Source organism: Eulemur rufifrons, chromosome 14, assembly GCF_041146395.1.
Source record: "Eulemur rufifrons isolate Redbay chromosome 14, OSU_ERuf_1, whole genome shotgun sequence".
Lineage (NCBI taxonomy): Eukaryota > Metazoa > Chordata > Mammalia > Primates > Lemuridae > Eulemur > Eulemur rufifrons.
The window spans coordinates 23573384-23587980 of record NC_090996.1 but is presented as its reverse complement, the minus strand read 5'-3'; the positions used below and the strand labels follow the sequence as shown (position 1 = coordinate 23587980).

Below are 14597 nucleotides of genomic sequence, written 5' to 3'. Positions count from 1 at the left end.
TGCCGGGGTGGGGAACCTTTTCATGTTGGAAGGCTGCATTAATTTAGCTGTAATCAAATAAGGCCACATTCAAGAAACTTCAGTTAGATATATGTAAAAATGTACATTATTTTGTAAAAGTCTAACTACTATGTACATAATAATTTGAAAAAACGAAAACTATTAATTTTAAAGTTAAGTAACCTTTTATGACTTTGTTATGTCAGCTTTTTGTTGGAAAGCATTTGAATATTTGGTTGCAGCATGGAGGTCTGCAGTTTCAGTTGATCCTCTAGATCTGTGGTCCCCAACCCTGGGGCCACATACCTCCCCCCACTTCCACTGTCGGTGGAAAAATTGTCTTCCATGAAACTTAGGAAGTGGGGTGGCAGGCAGCAGGAGGTGAGTGGTGGGCTAGTGAGGGAAACTTCATCTGTGTTTACAGCCGTTCCCCCCCATTGCTTGCATCACCCCCTGATCTCTGCCAACCCTGTCCTCCCTCCCCCCGTCCATGGAAAAATTGTTTTCCATGAAACCAGTCCCTGGTGCAAAAAAGGTTGGGGTCCACTGCTCTTGATGGGTATCAATCATTTGTGACCTTAAGGGCGTCTTGATTTAGGTTATGTAGGAGAATGTAGATTTGCAGCAATAAGTGGTTGAAAAGCAAGAAAGCTTTTTTAGGTCATGTTGCTGAAGGTAGGGGTATTCTACTGCATTTTTCGGTATTTCAGCTTTCCATATTTCAATTGGATCTTTCTTAGCGTCAAACAATGACTTTAAAATGTCATCTACTGAGAGCTCAATTCCATCTGTAGTTTTTTAGGTGTCTTGATGATATCAACTAGGTGAGGCTGAAATGTTAATTTGAGTGTGATGTCATGGTTCTCAAACTCAGTGAAGCTTTCATTGTATTCTACAATTAATAGGTTTGTAACAGCTGTGTATTCTTCAAATGATTTGCATATATCATCCTGCTTATCAATGAGCTTTGCTAACTGGGGAAAATGTTTATCCAAAATTTCCTTTGGAAAAAGTGTTTTAGAAAAAGATAACTTTTTTCAAAATGCTTGGATTTTTTGTCATATCCTGTATAGACTTAGTTTTACCTTGCAAAGAAATATTTAAGTCATTTTGATATGACCTGGTGTCACACGGAAGTGTTGCATTCCTATAGAAATCTTTCAATAATTCACCTGCTCATTCTGTTCTTCATAAAACTTAACTCTCTGTTCTTGCAGAGATAAAATTTTGGCTAACACCTCTCTGTGCGATAGCCAAGAGTGCTTTAGAGTGATATGGCAAATCCACTCTGAATACCTCATAGTTCAGCTTTAGCAAGTTATGAAACTGAGGATGCGTTGTTGCATTTGCACAAATATAGTTAACGATACTTATAACTTGTTGCAAAGTATCGCTTAAAATAGTAGCTTTAGCACAGAGATTTTGCTGATGCAAGATACAATGAAAAAAAAAAAAGAGCATCTGGATCTGTTAATACTTTTTTTTTTTTAATCTGTGCTATAAACCCTTCATGTTTTCCTGTCATGGAAGGTGCAGTGACTGTACATATGCTCACTAAATTTACCAAATTCAGTCCAACTTCACGACGTTTGTCTTGGAAGTTGTTGAAGATATCTATTCCCCATGTTCTGTTTGTAAGAGTGCCCAAAGCAAGTAACTGTTAATAGCAAAGAAAATGTTCTGTTATGACCAGAATGAAGTATAAAACCTGTGCCAAGTCAGTAGTATCAGTTGATTCATCCAAAACAATTGAATAATATATGTTTTCCTTTTGAAGTATTGCATGAAGTTCTGTTTAGTTGAAGGCTAATTCATGCTGCTGATCAGTGGTTCTCTTTGAAAGAGATGGTTGTTTGTACTTTGAAATGTTATCGGGGTCCAATCATCCTCCAACTTCGACAATCCATTCTTTCATAATTTCTACATCACTGAATGGCTTCCCTTTTTTCCCTGAATATATAAGCTACTTTATAAGTTGCTTCAGTGGCATTATTTCCAGGTCTTATTGCTGCTTGAAAGAATTGTCTTTGCTTTTGCTTTTCATCTCTTAATTTCTTCAATACAACCTTTTGTGCCTCTTCTTCTAATTTAAAATATTTGTGGTCCTATGAGTGCTATAATGCTGATGAGCATTGAATTTCTTTAATGTTGATATTGCAATATCACAAAGCAAGCAAATCATCTTATCCTTAGCAGAAACAAGATAATATTGCAGTTCCCAGTGCTCATTAAAAAATCTGTTTTCTTCCTTCAGCGTTCTCTTGGTCTTCTTTGACATGATACACTGTTAAGTAGACAGAATTAAAAAATACTGTCGAGCTGTGCAACTATTCACAAATTCCACTTCAAACAGAAGCACAATGCACCATTGTCAAAAGCTGATAACAGACTGGTGTACTTACCCCCATAAACTCTCACCAGCCAGCCTCGTGCAGTAGTGGCACCAGTCAGGCCGGGGAAATTAGAACTAAATCATGAGCAGTAGCAGCCGTCAGTTTAGCCCTTACAGCTTACTACTATTCTAAATGTGTGGGTCAATCAGGGAGGATTATTTCATTGAAACTTATTCTTTGGTATTTTAAATACATTTATTTTAAAAATAAAAACATAAAAAATGAACAAAAATGTATTAATGAAAATAAAAGGATTTGTTCTATAAAATTTGGATTCTGTCAAAAGGCCATGTTTAAGGACTTAAAAGGCCACAGGTGGCCTTAGGCTGCAGGTTCCCCACCCCTGGTATATGCAGATTGTTGTATAGCTTGCAGTCAGTGTGTATGTGCAGGGCAAGGCGTCTTTAGAGTGATTTCCAGCTCTTTTAGGCAAACTGAATCACTGTTTCACCCTTTGCTAAGCCTCATTTCCCTCAATTGTAGAATGAGAGATTTTATAGATGACCTCAGAGACCTATTTTTGCTTTTGGATTTTCAGCCACATGATTCGGTCATATGAAGGGACATTAACCCTGTCCTTCGCTCTCCCAAAAGACAAGATTGACAAGTGAATTTAAGAATATCCCTTATCTTTTCTGTCTGGATCTCTCGAAAATAGGAAAAAAGTTAATTAATGTGTACGGATTCAGGCCAAGGAGGGGAGAATGGTCATTTCCCATCCTTTTGAAAATAGCAAATAGTTCTCAAATGAGTAAAGCATGCCAGATGTCCAAAAATAGTAAATACTCAAGATTGCAGTTTCACAGTATCTGTAGTTGTGATTAGTGACTGTTCTCTGCTAGAGAAGTACCTAGAGGTTTATCTTTTTTGCTGATTCCATAGAAATTTTGATCACCTTAATCGTATATCACTAAGTGGCAGAATGAGAGATGAAAAGTGACTCACTGCAAAATAAGATGAGAGCCAGTAAGCTAAGAATCATTTGCTATACTCTAAAATGATTAGCTTTTCTCTTTTTGATTGAATCCTAAAAGTATAAAACATACTCAGTGGTGGGATGGAGTGCCAATCTTTGCTGAAATAAATCGTTTGGAAGAAATGATTTCCATGTGAAAGTTCAACAGTAGCCTTTGTGGTATTGATAAGTTTGGTTATTTTTTTATTTACTTTTTCATGCTCTCTTCCATTCCTTAAGGTGTATGTCATGTCTAGAATTGTGAGAAATAAATTTCTGTTTTTTTTTTTTTTTTAAAAAAAAAATATCAAGATTAGGCTTGGGTGCCTGTGCCAGAAAATTCAAAATAATAAAGAATTCAGGGCTGTTGGGGCAGTCAGACAGTGCATGGTCCAGTATGGCTACAGAAGTTCCAGCTATTGCATCTGCATTCCAGTCAGCAAGCAAGAAGGAGCGAGGGAGGGCACGCCCCTTCTCTTAAAGATATTTCCCAGAAGTTGCACTTCTCTTTCTATCCTGGGTTCCGAACTTGGTCCCATGACTACATCTAGCTGCAGGGATGGCCGTTTGCCCAGCAGAAAAATGAGAGCTCTATTATTAAAGAGGAAGAGAATAGATATGGGGTAACTGGCAGTTTTACCCCAAGGGGACATGGGTCTTGGAGCTAGTCTGGAGCTGGCAGCCTGACTCTGGCTGGTTTCTCACCTCCGGGCCTTGCTTTACCTTCAGGCTAACCCATGTGATGTGTAGAGCAAAAGCTGAGATCACATTTCATGTTGCAGTTGCAGGTCCCTAAAGCATCTGGAATTATCAACAATATTGTCTTAGTTACTGCTAGGTAACCAAGAACCTCTGGATTATATTAGAGGCAGTGATTAAGAATGTAGGCAGTGAGGCCAGACTGCGGGTTGAATTCCAGCTCTTACATTTGCTTTCTGTGGGCCTTGGGCAAGTTAATAAACTTCTCTGTGCCTCGTTCTCTTTACCTATAAAAGAGGACAATAAAAGTGCGTACCTCACAGGGCTGTTGTGGGGATTGGGTGAGCTAACATCTGTAAAGCACTCTGAACAGTACCTGGCACTTAGAAAGCCTGTGTGTGTGTAAACTACTGTTGTCTGTTGCTTCCTAATAACAATATTTGCAAGGGAAGATACAAAGGGACTGAAGACCCTACCCCCATTTCTGCTCCATGGTAACTTGTTCCTATCCCAGGACTCATAGCAGCTGTGAAAGATCCTGAGATTTAGGAGGGGCTGATGGTTATTGTTTTTGTGTTACAGATCACTTTTCTCCAGAGAATACAAATGACACGGCCAAGGAAACGTGCCTAAATTGGTTTTTCAAGATTGCTTCCATCAGGGAACTCATTCCGAGATTGTATCCTTTTTTTTTTTTTGTCTGATGATTTTAAAGATAGGCTAGAAGAGTTGCGCTGTTAATAGAAGCCATGTGATGGGATGTCCTGAAATTCCTGTTGAAAATCTGGTCCCGTTACAGTTGCTAGCCTGAAAATACAGGGCAAGCCACATTGTAGAAGCCCTTGGACTCTTGCTCTCTCCAAACAGTTTTTTGTTTTTTTACTTTGAATATGATGCCATGTATCAGGCTTTTGTTTCCTAGAGGAACATTCCCACATTAATTCTCTCATTTAAAACGCTTCATCTTTATGTGTTTTCTCTGGTTCCAAGAACTTGAAAGAACAGGGTCAAACTTTTCTGCACAACTGCCAATATTGAAGAACAGAAAATTCATCTTATACACAAATTGCATCTTAGTGAACTAAAGTTCATTCTTTCCCCATAAAGCCTTGATTAGAAATGCTCAAAACCCAGTTTAGATTTCAGCATGCAACCATGACTCAACATGTAACATTTTCCACAGTTTATTTTAAATAAGTATGAAACCTTGAAAACCATGTCTAGAAACCACAAGCCACTAGCTTAATTTTCTGGATTGTTGAGGGCCATTGTGGTCCCCAGCTCCTGAGATCTGTCTATTTCTGTTCGTGAATAGTTTAGTTTTTTTTCCCCCCGTAGCGAATAGGCCGTCTGGAAAATGTCTTCCTTAACAGAATGTTTTTGTAGTTACGTGGAAGCATCCATCCTGAAGTGTAACAAGTTCCTCTCTAAAACGTAAGGCTCTTTTCTAATGCCTAGAATCATAAAATTTCTAAATATCACACACACATGCCCGCACATACACGCTAATGGCAATGTAATGGTAGCTATTATTCATTGAGTCCTTCAGGTGTGCCATTCAAATGAAAACTTAATGAAGTGGAGACACCATCTTAATACCCATGTTACAGAGAGGAAAACTTAAGCTAGGAGAGGTTGGTTGAGTAGCTCGTGGAAGATCATCTCCACTGGATTTGAATCCTGGCTGTGCTGTTATTAGTTTTGTGGTCCTCAGCAAGTTATTTAGGGTCCCTGAGCCTCAGGCTTTTCTCCTAAGAAGAGGTCTGTGTGGATCCTCTGCGCTGCACATGCAAAACTGAGTCTTGTCTGGCACACCGTGGGCCATGCTCAGTGTTGCTGCTGCTGTTGATGATGAAGATATTGATGTTAGAAGCAGAAGCCTGCGCCCTTAGGGCTTAGGCCTGGTGCCACTCTGGTTCATCATTGATAGTGGGTTTTATTCTGTTTTTTTGTTTGTTTGTTTTGTTTTTTGTTTGAGATGGGGTCTTACTGTGTTGTCCAGGCTGGTCTTGAACTCCTGGGCTCAAATGATCCTTCCGCCTCAGCCTCCTGAGTAGCTGGGACAGCAGGCATGTGCCACTATGCCCAGCCACAACTCAGACATTGTTTTAAGAATTACAGAGCTCGGGGAACCCAGATCTGCTTCCTGCAGAGCTGATGAAGCGCTGAGTCATGTTGGATAGCTAGATAATAAACTCTTTGAAGCCAGGGACTGACTCATGGTGCTCCATCAGTAACCATTTTGATTGGATTTATAATTTATCCCAAAGGTGTTTCATTTGGATCTAGCGATGCCTGGGATAGTTTGGGGGGATCCCACGGGTGCTAAAGAAACAGTTATTTTGCCTCACCAGTTGGGGGAGGATAATGCCTTAGGCAGAAGGAGGTCCTATGTCGCAGGAAAAATAAACCATAATTTGCATAGACTGGGGTGGGAGGGTGTCTGATCCAGCCGCAGGTGCCAGGAAGGAGCAGGGCACAGCACAGTAAACCAAAGGAACCCAGATGGGGAGAGCAGATCAAGGGGTGACCAGTTGATGGAAAATCACTGGAGGCAAAAACTGTTAACATTAGCAAAATATATGTGACCTCGAGCAGGAAAAAATGTGGTTAGCCTCCAGCACTGAGCAAATGATAAAGATGAAAGAAATCACTCAGTGAATGAATTGCCTCAAGACAGAAGGACTGTTGTTACATTGCCTTAGAAAAGTCTGAAACTTTGACCTTGGCCTATTACTGAAACTTGATTACCACCCCCACAAAATTGAGAAAATTTTTATCTTTAAAAATAAAAGGACGGGGAGTTCTCACATCGGGTATAATGCTGCCCTCTTTTTGCCTCTCGCAGGGGAATTTCCGAGTGCCTGCCTCGATTAACGTGCATGATCAGAGGGATCGGAGACCCGCTGGTGTCGGTGTACGCCCGCGCCTACCTGTGCCGGGTAGGTCACGCCAGGTGCTGCCCTCGCACGTGTGGCTGCCGTCTGTGTCCTTACCCGTTCCCGTGGGGCTGCTTCGCCCCGCACCTCACAAGTCATTGAGAGAAGGACTTTATGAGCTGCTAATTTTAGAACATGGCTCTTCCACGGAAAGTAGAGCTGTAGGATTTCTTTTAAAAGTTAATTTTAAAGTAGACCAACTTACCATCACTCTAATTAGGAAGCGTTTAAGGTCATCTTCTTACAAATGAACTGGTTTTCAGAATTAATTGTTTCTCAGTTCTTGCTGGGAAGGAGGCTCCCAAAGCCTTGCAGATGATAGGTTGCTTTTCAGTGACTTGAAACATGCTCTCCCCTTTGTCTTGAATTTGATTGCTTTATTAGTTCTTTTGTCCTATTAAAGAGCTGGCTCAGAGTGCAAGTTGGAGAGACCATTGGGCAAGGGTGTGGTGTCCCACGCCACAGCAGGCCTCAGGGCCTCGGAGGGTGACAGGCTTGGCGTAGACAGCTGCTCTGATGGGTGGGGACATGCTGATTATAAATCACTTGTCCTTTCTCAATTCTGCTTAAAACTAGTTATAATAAGTTTTTTCATTTATGCAAAATATCACCTATGGAGAGCATGTGGTCAGTTTCTTGCAACTGACCCAGGGGCGCTGTGCTTATGAGGACCCCTGAGCAGTGGGAATCTTCTGCCCTTGTCCCGTGAGCATCGTGCGCCTTCAGAGAGAGCTTGTTGCCCCGATGAACCCCAGACTTCCTTGAGGACAAAGCTACAGTTAGAAGCTCCCCATGAGCCATTCTGCATGTTACTAAATCAGAAGGCAAGAACATGTAGCTGTCGATTTGCTGCTTCTACGTGACGTCTAGCAAATGATGGTTGCCCTGTGGTCTCAAGTGTCACAGAAAACTCCGTCACTGCTCTTAGTAAATGGTAGACAACATTATGAAGGACATTTTTTATGGGTGTCTTTGATACTGAGAATGAAAGAAAAAGTCTTTGTTTAAGGGCGCCCTACGCCCACTTTGGAACAGAGGCCAAAGTGTGCATCGCTCTCGGCTTGAAACGTGGGGTGGACTTTTCATCCAGGATTAGCAGGTGTGTTTCCAAGAGCTTCAACTTTTGAATATATTGAAGCTTGAATACGCCTCCCAAGACAGTGTTTGCACACAATGCTTTACTGGGTTCTGTGGGAGAGATGCAAAGATACCATCGTTTGCATATTTCCGTTCTACTGCCTCTTACCTGGTAGAACATACAAATTCTTTGAACTCACCCTGACATCTATTGAATAATAAAGTAATAAAGACTTAGAATCATTCTGTATCTCATGAAGATGATTCTGGTTATTAATGAGAAAGCAGAAAGGGAGAAATACACATTCCTTGCAAACGTATTCAGTTTTAAAGTTTGAAGTAAGGTACATGAGCTAGGGAAAAGATCACGTTTGTTACATTAAAGTGCCTTTGAATGGCAGATGCAACTTGAAAACATGGTGACAATGAGGAGAAGATGCAGAGGACAAAGCGGACCCATCCCAGAAAGACTGGTGTGCCCTGCATCTTTTGCAATCATTTTTGTCAATCCGCACAATGCATCGATTCCCCTGGTTGAGTAGTCAGTAAAAGTCTTTTGACATAGAAAAAATAAGAGACAGTCTGTGCATTAGTAAGGATTCTTTCAGTTGCAAGTGGCAAAAACCCAATGCATGCTACTTAAAGCAAAAAGAGGAATGTGTTGGCTTGTGTGTCTGAAGAGGCCAGGGTGGTGCAGCCATGGTTAGTTCCAGGGCCTCAGAGAGCCATGCCAGGAATCAGCCTCTCCCTCCATCACTCAGCTCTGCTTTCCTCTGAGTTGGCTTCATTCTGTGGCTTGCTCTTTCTACATGGTGGCCTGTATCATCTCCAGGCTTCCATCCTACCAACTTGGGAACCCTGCTGGAAAGAGTGCCATCTCCCCAATAGATCTAGCCAGAGTCTCAGGGCGGAGACCTGAGACCAGGACCACCTTGGTCCCCTGCCCAATCCTACACCAATCACTGTGGGATAGGATGTCCTTACTGACCAGGTCTGGCTCTTGTACTCAACCCTGGAACTGGGGAAGGTGGGTCCAGCTCTACCACAAGCCTCATGGTCTGGGGAAGGTTTGATTCCCCAAAGACAAATCACTTTGCTGATACCAGAAGCAGAGGGGCTGAATGCCGGCCAGACTGCAACAGCAGATGGAAATCTTGAGCAACTACCTTGTTGCTCTGGGTAGAAATCATCTAGACCCAAGCAGATTTCCAAGCTGCTCTTTTGGCTTGATGAGAAGAGATAAACAAATAACAAAAGCTGCCAGTGGGTCAGGCGTAGGGGGAGCTTGAAGCTGTTTATTAAAGGAAAGTATGATTAACCCCTTCGGCTCTTCTCCAGGGCTCATCCACCACCAGCCTTTGCTGTCACCTAACAGATAATTACTGCTTTTTCTACAATAGGATTAAGTGGAAGGAAAGACAATAGAATCAGAGCACAATAGAACTGGAGCTGACATTTGTTCTTAGTATTTTTTTTAGTCTATGTGTTTGTCCTTGGAAACATTCCTTCCTTTACTCGACAACCCTAGAGCTGCTCTTAGAATTTAACGCCCTGGTGGTTCTGGAATAAATCTTCCCAGAGGAGTTGTTCTCAGCCATCTGAAACACAGCATGAGTGTTAACCATCATGACCTCTGGTTGGGGGAAGGCGGGTGGGGAAAATGGGTCCCCATTCGAAGCAAGGGGTTTCCAGAAAGCTTCTCTTACGAAGTTGTTTCTGTGGTTAAGCAGCAATTGGGAATTGAGGTGTTTCTGAGGAGCTCAGTATAAACAATATTAGGATGTTTTGTTTTAAACATATGAACTCCCCTCCCTAGCTCATACCTCCAATTTTCTAACCCCAGTGCTCTGGAACCTTCTCTATGATTAACAAATTTCTTCAGCTGGAAATGTTACGATCTGTTTTTTAAACAATGAACTCAGGAGCCAATGGATTATAGCATCATTATGCTTCATACTTGTCTTATATAAAATTGCTTAAAATATATTAAAATCTATGTTTGCTTCCATGACTGCCTAGCAAAGAATGAATCCGTACAGCTTTGAACCATGCAACAGTGGCAGCGCAGTATCCGAAATCCAAGCTGGCTCTCTTACGTACTATAATCTTTTCGCTTCATCTAATAAGTATAACCACATGTGTGTTTGTCATTTTTTTTGAGAGGAAGAGAATATTGTATACACAATCGTGAGAGCACATTCCTTTTTAGGGCTATATTGATTTTTTGTTCTGTTGGTCATCTGTTCAGAAATATGTTTGTTACCTTTGGGAAATTGCAAAGGTGATTACTGCAAATGTTCCCTGTTTTTCATTAAAAATAGCTTCTGTGGGTTTTTCTTACAAAAGCAGTACATGTTTATTGAATAAGAAAACATAAGCAAAAAGAAAAAAATTACCTTTGGGCTTTTTCTCTAGGTCTGTACATATGTGTATATGTGTTTTTAATTAACAGAAATGCCATCACACTGTAGTTATTATTTACAACTCGTTTTCCCATTGTCACGGTAATCTCATTTTGTTTGGCTGCAGGTGGGAATGGAAGTGGCACCACATCTCAAAGAAAGCCTAAATAAGAACTTTTTTGACTTCCTCCTTACATTCAAACAGGTAAGAGAACACTCTCCCAACAGCTAATCGATATGACAATGATATGACAGCGAATTCACAAACGCAGTTGGTTTTCCAAGTTGAGAATGCCTTAAAGCTCTTTAAATGTGCAAACCCTAGAAAATTACACTAGCGTCTGTTGTAGACAATTAAAATGTGTTGATTGTGCTGAACAAGTGAAGAGAGTTAATATGCATGTGTTAACAGGAAACGTCTCCAGTTGATCAGCCTTTCTTCTCGGCATCTGCTGGCTCCATTTTTATCAGGTTACTTATTTGCACAGCGCATATTCCCCAAACCGCTCAGCGTGGTGACATGAGAAACTTTCTGTATGTTTTTTCTAGTTTAAAAAAAAAAAAACTTGAGAAAGCAGCTGTTTCTCTTGGGGCAATCCAAATGCTTACAAGTACGCACAGTCTTTGAGTTATACGCTCTTTGTTGTTTGATTTTCTCCTCCTTTGCTAAGTGTTTATTTGGTCTCCTGTAGATTCATGGGGACACGGTCCAGAACCAGCTGGTGGTCCAAGGAGTGGATCTGCCATCGTACCTCCCCTTATACTCGCCTGCCATGGATTGGATCTTCCAGTGCATCTCCTACCACGCCCCTGAGGTAACTGTCCCTGAGCTTCAATGTGATGCTCGCCTCCGAGGAGGAACGGAGGAACGCTGGGGCCTCTCCCTCCATATTGTGGCAGCCCCTGCACTATGTGCCCTGAAAAGTCACCAGGGCCCTTTCATGACAGCTACAGCAACGTCAACACTAGCCAGCCTTCACAGAGTGCGCACCGTTGTGGCTGGTTCTGTGCTAAGCACTTTTCCTAGGTAGTCTCACTTAACAACTCTGGAGGGGGCTGTGGTCACGCAGGGAGGCCAGATACCCATGTAGGGTGACACAGCTAGAAAGTAGTGGTGACTGGACACAAACCCGTGGACTCTGACTTCAGGGCCAGCAGCTCTATAGCCCCTTCACCCACCTTCCCATGCCCCTTTTGTTTATCATAATGCAGGAAAGTCAGGAAAGCAGGTAATATTTTCCCCATTTTAAGGAAGGAAAATAAAACTTAGATACTTAATTGCTTTTATAAGATTCTTTTTTTTTTTTTTTTTTTTTTTGGTCTAACTTTAGTATTGTCAGGAATTAAAGTAACATCAGAATCATAGCAGAAATATTTTTTTCTTCCCTGAGATTGAGAAGCAGTTTTAGTGGAAGCCCAGTTCAAATTGGCATAATAACTGTGCTAGATGAAGCTTTCCTTGTCTCCCTGTGGTGGTTGCAAAAAGGGAGAGGATCCCTAGAGCAAAGCAGAATGTAAAGAAACCTACCTTTTCTGCTCGGTGCTGCCAGCACATATTGAAAGCCCTACAGGAAAAAAAGGGACATGGCTTTGACTAAGCAATCCCATTTTTAAGAGTTTATCCCGCAGAACTAATTAGATGAGTGCATAAACATATAAACACACAGATTTATTCATAGTACTGCAGAATTGGAGGTAGGCATCAGAGGGGAGTGGTTAAATTATGGTACATGCATTCAGTGGAATGTTATGTCATTTAAAATGATGGAGACCCATGAAGATCTGTACGTACTGACATAAGGGTGTTCACAACCTATTGCTGAGTGCAAAAAGGCAGTTACACACATGGCTGTGTGTGTTATAAGTGGCAGTGTGGCCTAGTGTTCAGGTGTGGGCTTGAGTCAGGGTGCCTGAGTCTGCATCTCAGCTCTGTTACAGCTGTTGTGATAAAGTAGAGGCCGAACACTTTGTTCCTCACTGCTCTGAGCCCCCTTTCTTCATCTGTAAAAGGGGAGCGATAATAATAATTGCTATTTTCCAGTCTGTTGCAAGGATCGAACAAGACCGTGCACCCGCAGTGCTTAGTGTAGCACCCCACACACATCGTACTTGCAGACATGATTTTTGTAGGTGCATGAGAGAGTTGGGAAGGAGATATGACAGAATATCACTGGAGGGTGAGATGGGGGAGCATCTTATTTTTCTTTGCCTATTTGTGTTTTCTGACTTTTCAACATGTATGTACCATTTGTATTCTTTCTTTTTCAAATTCCAAAGTTAGAGGAGAAAAACAGGGATGTCTTTTCCTTCCACTGAATGTTCTTACTATTAAGTAAATTGATTTTAAATCAACCTGGCATAAAGGGAAGACCGGTGGCAAGTTTGCTACCCATTGTCTGTGACCCTCAGCATAGTTTCAGCAACCACATGCTGTCCCCAGCTTCCAGGAAAACTTATCACGGACTTGACTGTAGAAAGAGCTGCCCTGGCTATTCTGCCGAATGACGGAAACGTAGAAGCAGGACTGACATGGTGAAAATAAGAACACTTATTTTTTCTTACTTTAATGAAAGGCAAAATCAGATTACAAACAAAAGGTACATGTCATAAGGCATTCTTTTTTTTTTTTTTTAATTTTAAGCTTGAGTAATCTCAAAGGATGGCTGAAGCTGTGAATAGAGCTCTCCTGGGAGTAAAGCTCTAGGAAATCATTATTGCACTAGAATAAGTGATTAAAAAATTAGGTCACCTGAATAATGATAAACTCTGATTCTTGGGGCAGTTAAATAAGGAACATGTAGTGTCTTGTTAAAAAAAAAAAAAAAATCATTTTCAAAATGCAGAAGAACTGATGTCAGTGTGGAAGGTTGTGTTGAAGATGCACGTGACAATTTGGTGCCTAAAAGCTCTGACAGTGCTGGGTGTGAGTCAACTGGGGAGTTGAGCCAGATGTGTCTTTAAGAGGCTTCCAAAATAAAGGCTGGTAAAGTTTGGCTGCAGCAGTTGCTAGTGCACAGAGCAGGCAGGTGAGAGAGGGCAAGGGGGAAGACCGTTAGTTGTGAATATCTGATGTACAAAACTTCAAATCAAAATTGAAATTAATAAAACCAGAGAGTGTCTTAGTTTGTTCAGGCTGCTGTAACAAAGTGCCATAGGCTGGGTCACTTATAAACAGCAAGCATTTATTTCTCACAGTTCTGGAGGCTGGAAGTAAGAGGTCAGGATGCCAGCGTCAGGTTCTGGTGAAGGCCCTCTTCTCATTGTGTCCTTACATGGTGGGAAGAGACCCAGCTCAGTCTCTGGGCTCTTATAGGGGCACCGATCCCATTTATGAGGGCTCCACCCTCATGACCTAATTACTTCCCAAAGGCCCACCTCTTAATACCATTATCTTGGCAGGGGTTGAGGGGGGGGGCTGTGGTTAGGATTTCAATCTGTGAATTTTGGAGAGACATAAAGATTTAGTCATTCAGTCCATAACTGGGAGTGATGATTCAAAAAGGCTTTTTTTATTGTTTGAAGACAAGATTTGTTTTTTTTTTTTTTTTTTTTTTGTTGAGACAGAGTCTCACTCTGTTGCCCAGGCTAGAGTGAGTGCCGTGGCGTCAGCTTAGCTCACAGCAACCTCAAACTCCTGGGCTTAAGCGATCCTACTGCCTCAGCCTCCCGAGTAGCTGGGACTACAGGCATGCGCCACTATGCCCGGCTAATTTTTTCTATATAGATTTTTAGGTGTCCATATAATGTCTTTCTATTTTTAGTAGAGACGGGGTCTCGCTCAGGCTGGTCTCGAACTCCTGACCTTGAGCAATCCACCCGCCTCGGCCTCCCAGAGTGCTAGGATTACAGGCGTGAGCCACCGCGCCCGGCCTGTTTTTTTTTATATAGTTGATATTATAGTAAGTAAAAAATGGATTTTTGTGCCCAGTTTCAGGCACATTCTGCACAAGAAGAAAGCAACCATTTCGTAAAACCTGCTTTTAGGCAGTGAAAACAGATCTGTTGATAAACTTCTCACCATTGTCACCCAGCAGCTGATAGCTTGTTAGGGTTGGGGTGGGAGGTATGGAGGGAACAAGGCCTAACCCTGACATCAGGGTGTGGACGGTGTGGAGTCTCCTGACTCCTGGCC

At 41.8% G+C, this 14597-nt stretch overlaps 1 protein-coding gene across 4 annotated transcripts in view; it reads left to right on the top strand.

The window, feature by feature from the left end:
- VPS35L (VPS35 endosomal protein sorting factor like) overlaps positions 1-14597 on the top strand; it is a 101228-nt gene that overhangs the window by 30914 nt on the left and 55717 nt on the right. For 2 of the 4 annotated variants that reach the window (XM_069486873.1, XM_069486872.1), the window contains exons 10-14: positions 4630-4726; positions 5434-5481; positions 6896-6989; positions 10593-10670; positions 11158-11280. In XM_069486873.1, coding sequence (XP_069342974.1) covers positions 4630-4726; positions 5434-5481; positions 6896-6989; positions 10593-10670; positions 11158-11280 — 440 coding nt within the window. The remainder of the gene's footprint in view (positions 1-4629; positions 4727-5433; positions 5482-6895; positions 6990-10592; positions 10671-11157; positions 11281-14597) is intronic. The other 2 variants (XM_069486875.1, XM_069486874.1) reach the window with 1 other exon arrangement.